The sequence below is a fragment of the Cebus imitator genome, unplaced genomic scaffold, assembly GCF_001604975.1.
Source record: "Cebus imitator isolate Cc_AM_T3 unplaced genomic scaffold, Cebus_imitator-1.0 Scaffold12, whole genome shotgun sequence".
Classification (NCBI taxonomy): domain Eukaryota; kingdom Metazoa; phylum Chordata; class Mammalia; order Primates; family Cebidae; genus Cebus; species Cebus imitator.
The window spans coordinates 455,864-471,565 of record NW_016107327.1 but is presented as its reverse complement, the minus strand read 5'-3'; the positions used below and the strand labels follow the sequence as shown (position 1 = coordinate 471,565).

The following is a 15,702-nucleotide window of genomic DNA, read 5'->3' as shown; positions in this document are numbered from 1 at the left end:
AAAAAAACATTCCTGTGAGAGAAAGGGAGTATGCGACGTGCCTGGAGAGGAAAATGGGGAATGGATCAGGCAGTTCCCTGTAAGAAATGAGAAGCAGTTTCTATTCTGTTCCAAGCACACTGGAAGTCATGATCTTTTTAGAAATAACACTCAGTGTGCTGAGTGAGGGACAAACTGGACAAGAGATAAGAAAAAAGCAAAAGCTCAATTATAAGAGCACTTCCCAGGCTACATGACAGATGCTAAAAATTTAGCTATTGAGGGAGCTCAGAGAAGAGAACTAAAGTGGATTCAAAACACTTTGCGAGTAAATTAAACCTTGTCAGTTGTACCTCTGACAAAGAAGAACTGAGGAAAAGATTTCCCTAAAAGAAACATTTTGTTAAAGTGAGCATTAGGTTAATCTGGAAAATTCCTTCATCACACTTTTTAATGTATGGCCTTACAAAAATACCCCCACAAATAAGCAATTACCCGATCAGACTAATTCAGAGCAAAAGGAGATTGACCCTGGTCCACAGTGTAAGTAAAACTTTTTAAAAAGTTATGTTCATCTACATTTACCCCTCTGCAGTCTGGGTTTGAATCAGCACATGATAAAAACTTTGCAAATCTTTTTAAAGAAATAATTCTGGGGATCACAGAAGCATGGTGAACCATGCTACATACCATCTGAAAGGAAATTGGGTCAACACCTCCATTTACCAATTATTCAAATACAGACTGTTCTCTACAGATGCACAATTATTGCATCTTGTTACATTTCTGGATATCTTCAGATGATGATCCTAATGGAAGAGTTGTATGATTTCCATTACCTTGAATAACAAAAAGTGATAGATCATTATTTTTACAAGCCATTTCAAGATGTATGTATAACTACGGGTTTTTGTTGTTTTTTTTTTTGTTGTTGTTGTTGTTGTTGTTGTTGTTTTTGAGACAGTCTCACTCGGTCACCCAGGCTAGAGTGCACTGGCACATTCTTGGCTCACTGCAACCTCCACATCTGGGGTTCAAGAGATTCTCCTGCCTCAGCCTCCCAAGAATACCCTCCTGGGATTACAGGCGTGAACCACCACGCCCGGCCCAAGATGTATATATAACTTTGTTAGTGCATGATTTGTGGAACTATGATTTCAATTCATTAATTTTTGGATATTCAAGAATAATTAAATACCAAAAAGTAATAATGTCTCAGATGTAAGATATATTACATGTTTCTTGTCAAAACAAATGAAAGCCAGTGAAGGCTTGCCCATGAAGGCTTGTCCGTGAAGGCTTGTCCGTGAAGGCTTGTCCGTGAAGGCTTGCCGGTGAAAGCAAAGTTAATTAGCATTCTCTACTTAATAGACAATAAAAGTTCTGTAGATAATGAGCTCGAGAAACATCATGGAAACCTCTGAAGACACTGCCCATTTGAATAAGCATTCATTCTTATTGCTTTGCTCCTTAAGTGACAGTATGACATGTTACAATTTCCACCAAAGAAAGAAATGCTTTCTTTAGTTGTGATGTGTTGTACCCACTTTCCAACTCATACGTTTTCAACATGACACATTAATTGAAACACAATATGCACACACAATAAAGATCCCTTTTACTGATTATGATACTGTTATAATTCATATCTTTATTTCAACCTCTTGAGTAAGAACTTGTTTCAGGTTGGGCTTAGGTTTCCAAAGACATTATCCAGAGAGTAATAACATAAACACTCACTAGAAAACACAGGAAAATTATTCTTTCTTTCCTTTTCCAAACATAAATGAGCAGCAAAGAGAAAGAACTTCTAAGTCCAGAGGCTCTACGCAAATGTACACCCCGGCAGGACTAACCTACAGATTACCTTCCTAACACCACGTAAATGTGGCCTCAATACAAGGGTGCTTTATTACCATACTAAGGTCCCCAATCTTCCAAAGGAAAGGAAGTGTTGGCTTAACACAGTGCTGTCAAGGGCACTTGGAAAGATGAGAGATCCCAAATGCCTATGGACAGCACAGTGAGATTTGTCATTGCTTTCTACAATCCCCCTGTATGGGAACAAGAAATGGAACCAGCTTGTATCAGACCAAAATGCCATATGATGATCCTATCAAGGCTGCATATGCTCTTAATATACTACCTGACCAAGAATCCTTAAATGGTATTTCAATAAAGTGAAATATCAGTGAAATCCTTAACCTGTGTTCAGGTAAGGAAACAGTGGAATGATAATGATCATTTTTAAGTCCTAATTAATTAAAATTATTAACAAACTGGAGTTTTAGAAAATGCACATCATTTCTCTAATAATCAATGATGATGAGCATTTCTTCATGTTTTTTGGCCTCATATATGTCTTCCTTTGAAAAGTATTTGTATCCTTCTCCCACTTTTGGATGGGTTTGTTTGTTTTTTCTTGTTAATCTGTTTTAGTTCTTTGTAGATTCTGGATATTAGCCCTTTGTTAGATGGGTCAATTGCAAAAATTTCTTCCCATTCTGTTGGTTGCCAGTTCACTCTGCTTCTGCTGTTTCTTTTGCTGTACAGAAGCTCTGGAGTTTAATTAGGTCCCATTTGTCTATTTTGGCTTTTGTTGCTAATGTTTTTGGTGTTTTAGTCATGAAGTCCTTGCCTATGCCTATGTCCTGAATGGTTTTGCCTTGGTTTTCTTATAGGGTTTTTATGGTGTTAGGTCTTATGTTTAAGTCTTTAATCCATCTGGAGTTAAGTTGAGTGTAAGGTGTCAGGAAGGGGTCCAGTTTCTGCTTTCTGCACACTGCTTGCCAGTTTTCCCAACACCATTTATTAAACAGGGAATCCTTTCCACATTGCTTGTTTTTGTCAGGTTTGTCAAAGATCAGGTGGTTGTAGATGTGTGGTGTTGCCTCCAAGGCCTCTGTGCTGTTCCATTGACCTATATCTCTGTTTTTGGTACCAGTACCATGCTGTTTTGATTACTGTAGCTTTGTAGTATAGTTTGAAATCGGGTAGTGTGATGCCTCCGGCTTTGTTCTTTTTGCTTAAGATTGTCTTGGCTATGCAGGCTCTCATTTGGTTCCATATGAAGTTTAAGGTGGTTTTTTTCCAGTTCTGCTAAGAAGGTCAATGGCAGCTTAACGGGTATAGTGCTGAATCTATAAATTACTTTGGGCAGTATGGCCATTTTCAAGATATTGATTCGTCCTAACCATGAGCATGGACTGTTTCTCCATTGTAATCAAAACCACATTGAGATACCACCTCATACCAGTTAGAACAGTGATCATTAAAAAATCTGGAGACAACAGATGCTAGAGAGGATGTGGAGAAATAGGAACACTGTTGATGGGAGTGTAAACTAGTTCAACCATTGTGGAAGACAATGTGGTGCTTCCTCAAGGACCTAGAAATAGAAATTCCATTTGACCCAGCAATCCCATTGTTGGGTATATATCCAAAAAATTATAAATCGTTCTATTATAAAGAAACATGCAAGTGTATGTTCATAGTGGCACTGTTTACAATAGCAAAGACCTGGCACCAACCCAAATGTCCATCAACGAGAGACTGGGCAAGGAAAATGTGGCACATACACACCATGGAATACTATGCAGCCATAAAAAATGATGAGTTTGTGTCCTTTGTAGGGACATGGCTGAACCTGGAAACCATCATTCTCAGCAAACTGACACAAGAATAGGAAAACAAACACCGCATGCTCTCACTCATAGGCGGGTGTTGAACAATGAGACATGGACACAGGGAGGGGAGCATCACACACTGGGGTCTGTTGAGGGGGCCAAGGGAGGGACAGCGGCGGGTTGGGGAGGTCAGGAAGGAATAACATGGGGAGAAATGCCAGACGTAGGAGGCAGCAAACCACATTGTACCTATGTGTGTACCTATGCAACAATCCTGCATAATCTGCACATGTACCCCAGAACCTAAAGTACAATTTAAAAAAAGAAAGAAAATGCACCTCAAAAGAAGGTGAGTCATGTCTAGAATTTAGTCCACAATGCAACTTAATAGATATGCTTACAAATATAATTCACTGGCTATCATTTTTAAAAATCTTCTTTGCCTTCATCATAATAACTGTCTAAAGAATTGCAATATATTAAATGATGGGAAAGAAAAAATTAAAAGTGTATTGTTTGTCTCTTCTTCCCTGCCTTGAAGTTTAGAATGCTATTATTCATAAAGGCTACCTTTCGTCACATTATTTTTTAAATAACTTTCTTTTTAAATTTTAAAAACAATGTATCCTCATTAAAAAAACAAAATCAGAAAATATACAAAGATGTAATGGAGAAAAAATAAAAATACATCTATAATTCCCTCATTCAAAAAATAAGTTCTAGTACGTTATGGGGGTCACCCTCCTAGCCTTTGTCCGTGCTTGTATGTTTCTTCACATTATATTATGAGAAAAAAGCACCAATATACAGCCACATAAACCCAAATTCTCACCACTGTTAAACAAATTCAAACACCAAATTTAGAAAAATAACAAACATTTTGGTCACTGAATTCTGCATTATATAAATCACTAACAAATTCAATAATACTCAGTTCAGCTTTTATCACACTTACTTGTCAGCTAGTCTAGGCACAGAGAAATCGCCTTCTAACTCGGAAAAGACCTTGTCTTGTGTCTCCGTTTTCCCATGTTGGAAAGGACACAGCAGCATAAAGTATAATTTATAGAATTTAGAGGGAACTCTACAAAGAACGCCAGATCTGATCTTTTGAAATTTTCTTTCCAAGTGGAAGCAGATTTTAAAGGTTCCAGAATTATTTCTTCGTTAGCATCAACACTCATCAGATTTGTCACAAATACCATTTAAGATTTATAGTATCACTCAGGGATCTGCAATTTGTTTTTTCTGTAAAGAACAAGAAAATAATTTTGACTTTGTTGCCATACAGTCGCTATCCATAACAACTCTGTTGTTACAACACAAAAGCAGTCATTCACAATGCATGAACAACTGGGCATGGCTGTGCTCCAATAAAACTTTATTTATAAAGTCTTTATTTCAAAAACAAGACTTTTCCGAAAATGGATGGTGGTAATGGTCATGGTTGCACAACAATGCGACTATATTTAATGCCACAGCTTTGTACACTTAAAAATAGTTAAAATGATAAATTTTGTTTTGTATATTTTACAATTTAAAAAGAAACAAAACAAAATTTTGCTCACAAGATGTTTTTTCTAACTCCTAGGCTACACGATCCTTTCTGCTTAAAATACTCTGTGATTGGCTAGGTACAGTGTCACACCTATAATCCCAGCACTTTGGGAGGCCGAGGCCGGTGGGTCACTTGAGATCAGGAGTTCAAGACCAGCCTGGCCATCATGATGAAACCGCGTCTTGACTGAAAATACAAAAATTAGCTGGTCAAGGTGGCACACACCTGTAATCTCAGCTACTCAGGAGACTGAGGCAGGAGAATCTCTTGGTTCTGGGAGATGGAGATTGCAGTGAGCTGAGATTATGCCACTGCTCTACAGTCTGGGTAACAGAGGGAGACTCCGTCTCAAAAAAAAAAAAAAATACTCTGAGATTAAATGGTTTCTAAAACCTGATGTGTAAATACTTGCAAAGATAAAATTGCTCTTCTACCAAAACTTTCTTTGAATATTTCTGAAACTGTAAAAAGTACTTTCAATTCTAATGTTATAAGCAAAGTAGTTAAAATGGGGCTGGTAATTTTTTCCTCGGCTTTCTCTTGGGTTAGAATCTAAATATTTAAGCACTTCCGAGTATCTAACAGCAAGCAGGTTCACCAGACTGGGGGAAATGTCTTGAGTAATGAATAGAACACAAAGATAATCAACCTTATTAGGCAATCTAGGTTTTTTCTGAAAGTTATAAATGAAAAGAATTACGGTATAAAAGATGTCATCTGAGTGTTATCAGAATGATTTTTCAGTGCATTATTTATATATTTCAAATATCCAAGGCACCCTATAACTGTTCAATTTTATTTCTAATTTTTTTTAATTCAAAGCCCACATTCATAGTCCTTAATGGGGTGGTTTTTTTCTTCATATTTTTAGTGCCTTTCAATAAAATATAGCATTGCTTAACATCTACATTTTGCTTAACTTTAGATCTACCCACACATACTCAGGCTGAAAATAAATGCTCTTTTACAAGTTAGATTTGGGGGCATTTTGTATGTTTTGCTTTGCTTTTTCAGTTTTCATTGTAACCATCGTCAACTAGATTCAGCCACAAGACATTGACACTGAAAAAGTGTGGTCCGGACTAGCTCTTCCACTTCCACATCATGATTAATTTATTATTCATCTGCTACCTTCCTATTAAATTTTGTCTTTAGCCTGTGAACTTCTCTTTCAGCTTCCAACAAAGGATTTCATTGCTTTAGGAATTGAGGTGTGGCTAAGTTTTTACCTGGGAGCAAAGATGATGCAAGCATTTCTGGTGAGACCGACCCTTGGTTTAGGGCAGGGAGGGACCGCATAACAGACTCCTTCGGAAGGCAGCTGCCGAAGGCTTTGCTTAGACATCATCTGCAGACGGCTGGCTGGATAGAAGCAGCAGGTCTTTTGGACTTGTTCACCAGGGAAATCAGTGACAATGATGGGGCTCTTCCCCAGACCCACAGGGGCTCTGGCCATCCTCATGGTAAGTCCTACATTTTCCTAATAATGACAAACTTCCCTGCTTCCTCACTTTATCATATTTGATTGCTCTGTCTTTATTATAAATTCTAAAAGGAGTGCAGTGGAAATCAATTAAAATGAAATTGCCAAGATTACCAGTTTCCCTCTTTTGTTGTTTTTTGTTTATGTTGTATTTTACATAGAAAAATAAACCAGAAATGAGTTTTAAAAACCATTTAGAATTTTTTTTAGTTAATGAACTAACTCATCTGAATCACAGGTTATATTTTCTACACCATTTTCACTTTCTTTAAAGTTAGGTTTCTGTTCATTTTACTAACCCACAAACGAGAACACAGGAGCCACTTCTGTTTTCCAAGATTACATGTCTCTTAAGCCTATAGCTAAGAACTCTGCACGCCTGGGCTTGATAACCTGACATGCTTTTTAAAAGTAAAAAATTGCAGAATTAAAATCAAAGCAGTGTTTGACTCTAGAGAAGTTGGGAGGATTATTAAGTGAGTATTTATGTTTAGCTATTGTGTGCCAAAAGAAAAGGTCAGCCTTTGGGGGTGGGGAGAAAGACATACGTTTTAAAGGCATTTTTTCAGAAGAGTAATACTTCTGTTGATTGAGAAAGTTGTACATAGTATTATCTAAAAGAGAAACAGAACGTTACAGATTGTTTAAAACCTGGATCTTGGCCAGGCGCAGTGGCTCACGCCTGTAATCCCAGCACTTTCGGAGGCCGAGGGGAGCGGATCAGGAGGTCAGGAGATGGAGGCTATCCTGGCTAACACGGAGAAACCCCATCTCTACTAACAATACAAAAAATTAGCTGGGCGTGGTGGCATGCGCCTGTAGTCCCAGCTACTGGGGAGGCTGAGGCAGGGGAATCTTTTGAACCAAGAGGCAGAGGTTGCAGTGAGCCAAGATTGCACCACTGCACTCCAACCTGGGTGACACAGTTAGACTCTGTCTCAAATAAATAAATAAAAACCTGGATGCTACAGGCTAGCATATTCCTTAACTGTTTTTTTATAGCAAAAGAAAAAAAAAAAAAAGAACTTTCTTAGCTCTCCCTAAGATTCTTCTTTTTTTTTTTTCAAGGTCGCTCCGGCTGGAGTGCAGTGATGCAATCTCAGCTCACTGCAACATCCACCTCCTGGGTTCAATTGATTCTCATGCCTCAGCCTCCAGAGTAGCTGAGATTACAGGCGTGCACCACTACACCCAGCTAATTTTTTTGTATTTTTAATAGAAAATGGGTTTTGCCATGTTGACCAGGCGGGTCTCAAACTCCTGTCCCCAAGGGATCCACCTGCCTCGGCCTCCCAAAATGCTGGGATTACAGGTGTGAGCCCCTGCACCCAGCCTCTCAGATTCTATTTCTATTATGACAATGCAACTGTTTTCAGTACCTAATGAGTTTTTTTGAAAGGAGGATGTTGTTAAAGAGAAATGTGGCCTTGTATGACTTTCCCACCTTTTCAGATGGGAAATGTCTGGGCTGAACTCCAAGTCGTCTGATAACCCCTATGTCCAAGCCAATGGCAAAGCTCAGGAAGTTTGAGGCCATGCAGCAGGGGATGTCGGAATAGTGTTGCCATGAGGACATAGGATTGGGACACCACAAGCTAAGGGGAGCTTTTTCTTTTCTGCTTTGACATATAGGCCACTATCAATTACTTCTCTGATTCTAGAGTGACTATAACATCCTTACATTGAGGCTAATTTTTATTTTTGTATTTCCAATGCTTATTATATCTAAGAGTGGACATGCAATTATTTGAAGAATGAATAGATGAATGATTTAATGAGCCCTCTCTAAACTATAAAACTCCCCACAATGTTCCTATAATTCTAGTCGTAAAGGAAACTATGAAATAGCATACATTTGGTTCCACTCAGGAAAATTTTACAAACACACACACACACGCTATTTAAACAGCAATATAACTTCATGCATAATTTTTCAACTGAGTGCTCTAGACCTACTCTGTCCAATATGGTAGCCACTAGCCACATGTGGTTTTAAACCACTTGAAATGTGGTTGGTCTGAATTGAGGTGTGCCGTTCAGTATAAAATACACATTATAATTTGAAGAAGACTTTGTATGAACAAAAGAATGCAAAATATGTCATTAACAATTTTTTTGTAGATTACATGTTGAAATAATAGTATTTTGGATGTATTAGATTAAATTAAATATATTGTTAAAATGCATTTTATCTTTTAAAATTCTTTTAAATGCTACTAAATTTTAAAATTATATGTGGTTCGCATTTGTGGTTCTTATCTTTTATTGGATAGTACTGGTCTACTATTAATATTGGTAGAAGGCAGTGTCAGTCAGGAGTCAGACAATCAAGTCATTATGGATTCCGAGAAATCTGAGCAGATTTGGGATGACTATAGATGGGCGGGCCAAAAAGAGATCTCTTGGGCTGTCAGCATAGTATAAGCAAAGGCAGGCACAGTTAGGACATTTGCCTAGGGGAAATGGACACACCAGTTTGACTAGAGCGACAGTTATCTTTGGAGAATCTGGGCATGAATTGGAAAGGCAGCTGAGGGTCAGATTGAAAAGTGTATTCTGTGAAGGCTCTTGGAAACCTTTTACAAATGGGGAGCCACCCAGTGTTTTGAAATAATGTGGTTATGGAGGAAGAAGGGCAACATTTTCTAAAGCATTCTCAAATGGGAATGCTGGTCTTTTGTGGTTGAAGGGTGGGATCTGAAAGTTGGCAGATGTGTTTGAAGGTTTTATAATAATCCACCGTCCAGTGACCATACAAGTGTTGCCTAAAACAGTGAGAAATAATAGCAAAGTCATAGACTTAACTCTCTGGTTATGCCACTGACTCACTACAGGCTTTGTTCCTCAACTGTCAAATAAGAATCATACCCCACCCCCTGCCTAGTGAAAACGGGCATAGTAAGAAAAAAGCAGCAATGTGTGAAAAAAATTTAAAAGGGTTATGGGAAAGACAAAGTGATTTGTAAACCCTCTACTTTTTATCACTTGTACTATTTTTAGTAACAGGGATAATTCTTGATAACTTCGTGATATTGCGTCTTACTATCTTAAACGACCAGGGATACCAGTGTTAATAAGTCAAGAAAGGGCCTACATTTGTCTTGAGCTAAAGAATTTATCAAAAACAGTTGTCATATTAATTTTTAAATTGACAGGAAAAAGTAAAAGCTGTATTTGGGAGGAGAAGGCATGGGAAATAACTGTCTACTATTGAAAAAAACATAATATTTATCAGTTTCTTATGCTCGTTTGATCTATATTATGCAATAGAAAATAAACATTTTTGAGGAAAGGATTTGTGGTTGAAAATGCTTATCTTCAGAGATTTAATCTTTTGAAAATAATGTATCTTCACAGGAAACCATTGTGTTTTTAGTCCACCAAATTCAAAACAGTTTGTCATCCAACACTGCTCTGAGCATTTGGACCATTTGCTATATAACTTTATGTTACTGTATTAGGTAAAGCTTTCCTCATTAAAAATTAATAGAGATGTTTGAAATCTAAAGACTTTTAGAGTGCAATTTTTTTTAAAGAAGTTGGTGGTAGGAAAATAAAAAGAGAAAAGTAGTTTAAATACCAAGTCTGAGTTAGCAAGCGTTCTAAATACAGCACGACTATCTTCAACCACTTTGTTTTCTATAAAACATCTAAAAAGAAATTTTTTAGAAAAAGAAGTTTAGGCTAAATGGCTCTAATGTTTAACAAAATGAAAAACCCTAAGGTATCTCTTCTCCTGACTGTGATTAGTTCAGTTTCCAGCACTACTAAAATATAGAAAAATAAACGTCCTACTGAACCACTAAGAAAAGTTAATATTCTAAAATCAGAATAAACTTGCCAAGTGGTTCTTCCAGACCTGCCTACTTGGGCAGAAGTTAGGAAAGATGTAATTACTTCTACTAATTACCACTCCCACTTGCTTCATACCTGAAACTGGTTTTCATCTGAAGCTAGAACACTCAGTCCTCATGAAGTTTCTCACAAACCTTTTAGCCTTTGGCTCTTCCTGTCTAGTTAGGAGTCAATCTGGTAGCCTAAGGTAAGGGTTTGCTTTGGGCAGTTCATCATAAGAAAATTACATAGACAATTGATTACTATCCATAATCATAAGATGAATAATTGAATATGTCTAATTTACACCTTTTTCTTGGAGAGCCGCTATGCAGCTGGCTAGGTTGTACACTGCACAACTACAGGAGCTGCATTCACATAAACTACAGTGTGAGCTGCGCTAGGGCTCACCTATGTGTTTTACGCCTATTAATTTATGTAATCCTCCCAACAAACCTATAAGATAAGTAAAATTATTATTCCTATTGTACAGATGAAGAATCTGAAAGGTTAAGGAATGTTCCCAAGTTATATGCTGGTACATGGTTGGAGCTGGATTTAAATTCAGTGATTCAGAATCCAGTATCCAATTTTATATTATCATACTTGACTGCAGCCTACACAGCATTTCAAATGAGCATTTAAGAATATCCAAGAATATTTCTTTTTCTTAGCATTCTGTCATGATACAAGCCTTAACGGTCTAAATTAATTGAGTTTACTCTAGAAATCAGTTATTGAAAATTGAATTCTTCACAATTAAATAATTTCCAAGTAATTAGACATATATCAATTGTGTTCATTTAAGGAATTTGCCTTGATAAATATAAAATTTACTACAACGTTTTGGGGTTTTTAAATTTTAAATTTCAATATATGTAGAAAGCGATGAAATATTATGAAAGATGATAATATGAATGATATTCCTCACCTGTGTAGATTTCATGACATTTTTCCCCAAAAAATTAATAAATACAAAATCATGTTTAAAACTTGGACCGATTTATTTGAATTAATAAATCATGCCCTAGGTCCAGCTGGGATGAGCACCCTGCATCTAATCCGTAGTCTAATATTCTGTCCACTACCACACTAAGGCATGAGGTATCCCTAAACAAGATCTCGGCCAAACTAAAGTAAAGATCAGGTGCTACCATAAGTGCTTTTTGTTTAATCCAGCTACCCATATCCTCAGATTATATTTATTGCATACATACCATATTCAATAGGAACCTTAATGATACAACCATATACATTTTTATTAACAAGTAGAGCATATGGATATCAAATTGCTTTATTTCATGTGTTTTCTAATTTAATAATTAGATTTGCTTTTGAGAATATTTGTAATTCATATGTATACCAAGGCATTAAGGCTACATCAATGCTTTAAAAAATTACATAATTAAAATTTGCAAAATAACCAGAAAACAAGAAGAAAGAAAAGTACAGTAATTCTCAAGATAAGGGAGGTTTTCTCTGCATTGTTATTCCCAATCCAAGCCACCAAAATGGACAACTTAGTTGATTCAAATCATCAGAAAACTAAGTATATATTTATTAGCTTCATTTAGTCATTCCACAGTGTACATATATCTCAAAACAGCATGTCATATGTGATAAATATATACAATTTTGTCAATAAAAATAGATTTACAAATAAAAACATAAATTGTTTTAAAAATATCCAAAATAACTATATTAGCAAATTAACTAAAACAAATAGCCGTTATATAAATATTAACTAAAATAACTTTTTTTTTCCAAAATACTATTCTAAATAATGTAAGTCTGTGATGTCCTCTAAAAATCTAAAGAGTATTGCAATATTCAGAAATGTTTTCTATCAACGACTTTCTGGGAAAACAGAAATTGTACCTTATTGTCTATTAGAAGAATCATTCTCTGTGGGGCTAGTCCAAGCATGATTCATATTTGCGGGATGACGCTCCAGTTTTCCGGTAAAGGAGAGCCTGCCTGGCCTGTCCCTCCCCTCACGTGTAGCTGAGTCGTTCTTATGCACTGAGAAAGAAGTTGTGCACTTACTACATTGCTCTGGGCTTTTCTACCAAGGAACTCAAGGTAATGCTTTAAAAAGAGCATCAATTTTGGAAAATCATTTTGAGACATGCTATAACCACAACTAATGGTTCTTTTCCATGACAAACTTGAACACACACTTCGGAATCAAGGTTTCAGCAGGAGTGTCTAGAATGGAAGAGTTGAAATAGTTACTTATGTCTGAAACAGTTACTCCTTTGGTTCAGACTTGGACTAGTCTATTTATTATAACCCTAGAAAAGTAATAATGCAATAAATCTACATTGTTTCAGGAGCAACCACAGCTTTTGGCCAAATAGAAATCTAAATTGACTGTCATATAAATTTCTTTGTATCATTAGGTATTTTTTCAATTGATGACAATTTTTTTTAGAATTTAGTAGTAGTCAGCTCACACCTGTAATCCCAGCACTTTGAGAGACTGAGGCAGGTGATTCTCCTGAGGTCAGGAGTTTGAGACCAGCCTGGTCAATATGATGAAACCTTGCCTCTACTAAAAATACAAAATTAGCTGGGCATGCTGGTATGCCCACGCCGGTAATTCCAGTTACTCAGGAGGCTGAGGCAGGAGAATCCCTTGAACCTGGAAGACAGAGGATGCAGTGAGCCAAGATGGCACCCTTGCACTCCAGCCAGGGCAAAAAGAGGGAAAGTCCATCTCAAAAAATATATATATTTAGTAGTGGTGAGGTACATGCTCTGCAATTAGGCTGCTGCGGTTGCTATCCTATAATGGCTATTAGCTAGTGCATGATATTCATTCCCTCACATCTCCAATTCTTCATCCATATACAAGGGATTACAACTAGAATCTCCTTCAGGTGCTTGCTGTAAGTATTAAATGAGACAGTCAGTATAAAGCTCTGGGAGTAACAAGTGATACCAAAACTACACAATAAACATTAGCTACTGTTATTATTCTTCTAGTTATTTTTTCTTCTGACTTATTTTCCACCGTGATTTTTCTACCAGATTCAGATCAGATAATCAGTGGATTAGCAAATACTTGTTAAGCACCTGTGAGGGTTACAAGAAAAAAAAAAAAAAAAAAAAAAAAAAAAACAGAACAGCACTGAATTGGAAAGTTTACAATACTCTCAGCTTAGCATAGAAATTCTTTCATGTGCATAAAACAAGAAATAATAAACTGTGGTAAACCATCATGGGCTGTACCATTTCATGGTACAGAATATGTGTTATACAAACTCAGAAAAAGAGACATCAGTAAAGACAGTTTCATGGAGGTTGTGGGAACTGGAATGGCTCTGAAAGGATGAGCAATATTTAAGTGGGTGGGGTAGAAAGAGGTAAGGCATTCCCGGAAGAACATGAGCTGAAAAATGACACAGATGAAGGTCTCATACACTCAAGAAGATGAAGACCCTAGCCTACATGGCTTCATTTTACTCTCATTTAATTTTCTTGGACCAGTCTGAAAATTAAGTTTAATATTTAAACTGAAGTAACAGAGCAGAGATGAACAGATCCATGTCTCACTGCAAACAGCATTTGTGATTGGAATAGCATATCCTCATCTTTTAAGTTTTCTTCTCTAAACCAGACTAGCTCTATTCCATCCTTTTCACGTGTACAATTAATGAAAATGTTCTGTAATTTCAGAGGACTAATATGGGATCACCTTCCTACAAATCAGTTGGGTGGCTGATGATTTTTAATAATTCCCAATGGCCCCTTTCTGAAGTTTATCACAATGTTGCTTACCATCGTTTCCCAAATCGATGAGTTCCATAGCTTCTGGGAACTGTATCTAAAGCAGCCAGGTAAGAACTGTCTGGCTGCTACCACTGACTATTAGGCAAAGTTTATGCAAGTCCAATGAGTTCTTCTTTATGTCACCAAAATTCTGTAGTCAATTAAAAACTGGTGGAACATGTTTATAGTGACAGTAATATTCCTTTTCCTGGTAGGAACTTACCCTTTGATTATTGCTTCTCGAAAGCTTACTTCTTTTGAAATAGAAACAAATTGCAATATGAACAATAGAATGTAATAATCAGGATTATTCATTGTGTAATTCCTTATTTGAAGAATTTACATTTAATTTCACTTTATTTAAATGTCTGCAGGTGGTCATGTTGGTTCATGGAGAACTGCGAATAGAGGTAAAGTATGAAAAAGATTTTTATACTTAAAATAATGGTTTAGTTTAAAAAAGTAAAATTGTGTTTAGGAGAAATATTTCTTAAATTATTCAATAATGTAATTGTGAAAATATATAAAATTAAAATTCTAGCATCTAAACAATATTTAAAAATTAGTCATCTATAAAATCGTTGTTATAATTTATTTCATGAATTCTTTTCTTATTATCTTAAACAAATCATCTGGTCAAACCCTATGTGCCCGGTAAGATACTGCGGAGTATAAAAACAAAATATAAAATATGACTAAATGCTAATATTAAAAATCATATAGCTTTGTAATTATTTTAGTTACTTAACATTTATTACTTGCTTGACAAAGTATCAGGTAGAGCTAATTAGATATCTAACAGTCTTAGAGACCTTGAAACATAGGGGGCTCCTCAATCTAGGTGTCTGTAATCAATATTCTAAGTTAAAATTGCCATTAATTTGCATAACAAATGGAATCCCTTTTTACATAAGACGAAAGGTCAATACGATGAAGACGCGATGGTCTTACAACATGCTAAAACACGGCATAAACGTGAATGGGTGAAATTTGCCAAACCCTGCAGAGAAGGAGAAGATAACTCAAAAAGAAACCCAATTGCCAAGGTAAGTTATCGACCGGGGCAGTATGAGTTTTTAGAATAAATGTCGAAGATGTAAATTAAAGTAATATGGCAATTCCAAATAACAAAATGAAGACTGGGGAGTCCACAGAACAAATGAACTGATATCCTCAACAAAATAGCACAATAATAATAATAATGACAGAGAGAGAGAGGGGAAGATGGCTTCTAGGTTATAAAGAAGAATTGAGACATTGACCAATTTTAATATAGAAGGCTTACTTGGATACAGATTCTAGCAAACAAATAGAAAAAAAATGCATGTATAAGACAATTAGAGAAATGGTTGTGAGCAAAATTTTGATTGGCCATGTATTGATCATTGGTGATGTTCAGTGATAAGATGTATCAGGTTTATTATATTATTCTTTTTTTTTTTTTTTTC

General features: G+C 36.2%; 1 protein-coding gene across 1 annotated transcript in view; it reads left to right on the top strand.

Annotated features, from left to right (window-relative positions):
- The first annotated feature begins 6,177 nt into the window (after positions 1-6,177).
- The window catches only part of DSG3 (desmoglein 3), a 31,343-nt gene continuing 21,818 nt past the window's right edge, over positions 6,178-15,702 (top strand). Inside the window, exons 1-3 of the mRNA XM_017497998.2 lie at positions 6,178-6,626; positions 14,629-14,664; positions 15,169-15,300. Of these exons, the coding sequence (XP_017353487.1) occupies positions 6,579-6,626; positions 14,629-14,664; positions 15,169-15,300 (216 nt within the window). The 5' untranslated portion in view covers positions 6,178-6,578. The remainder of the gene's footprint in view (positions 6,627-14,628; positions 14,665-15,168; positions 15,301-15,702) is intronic.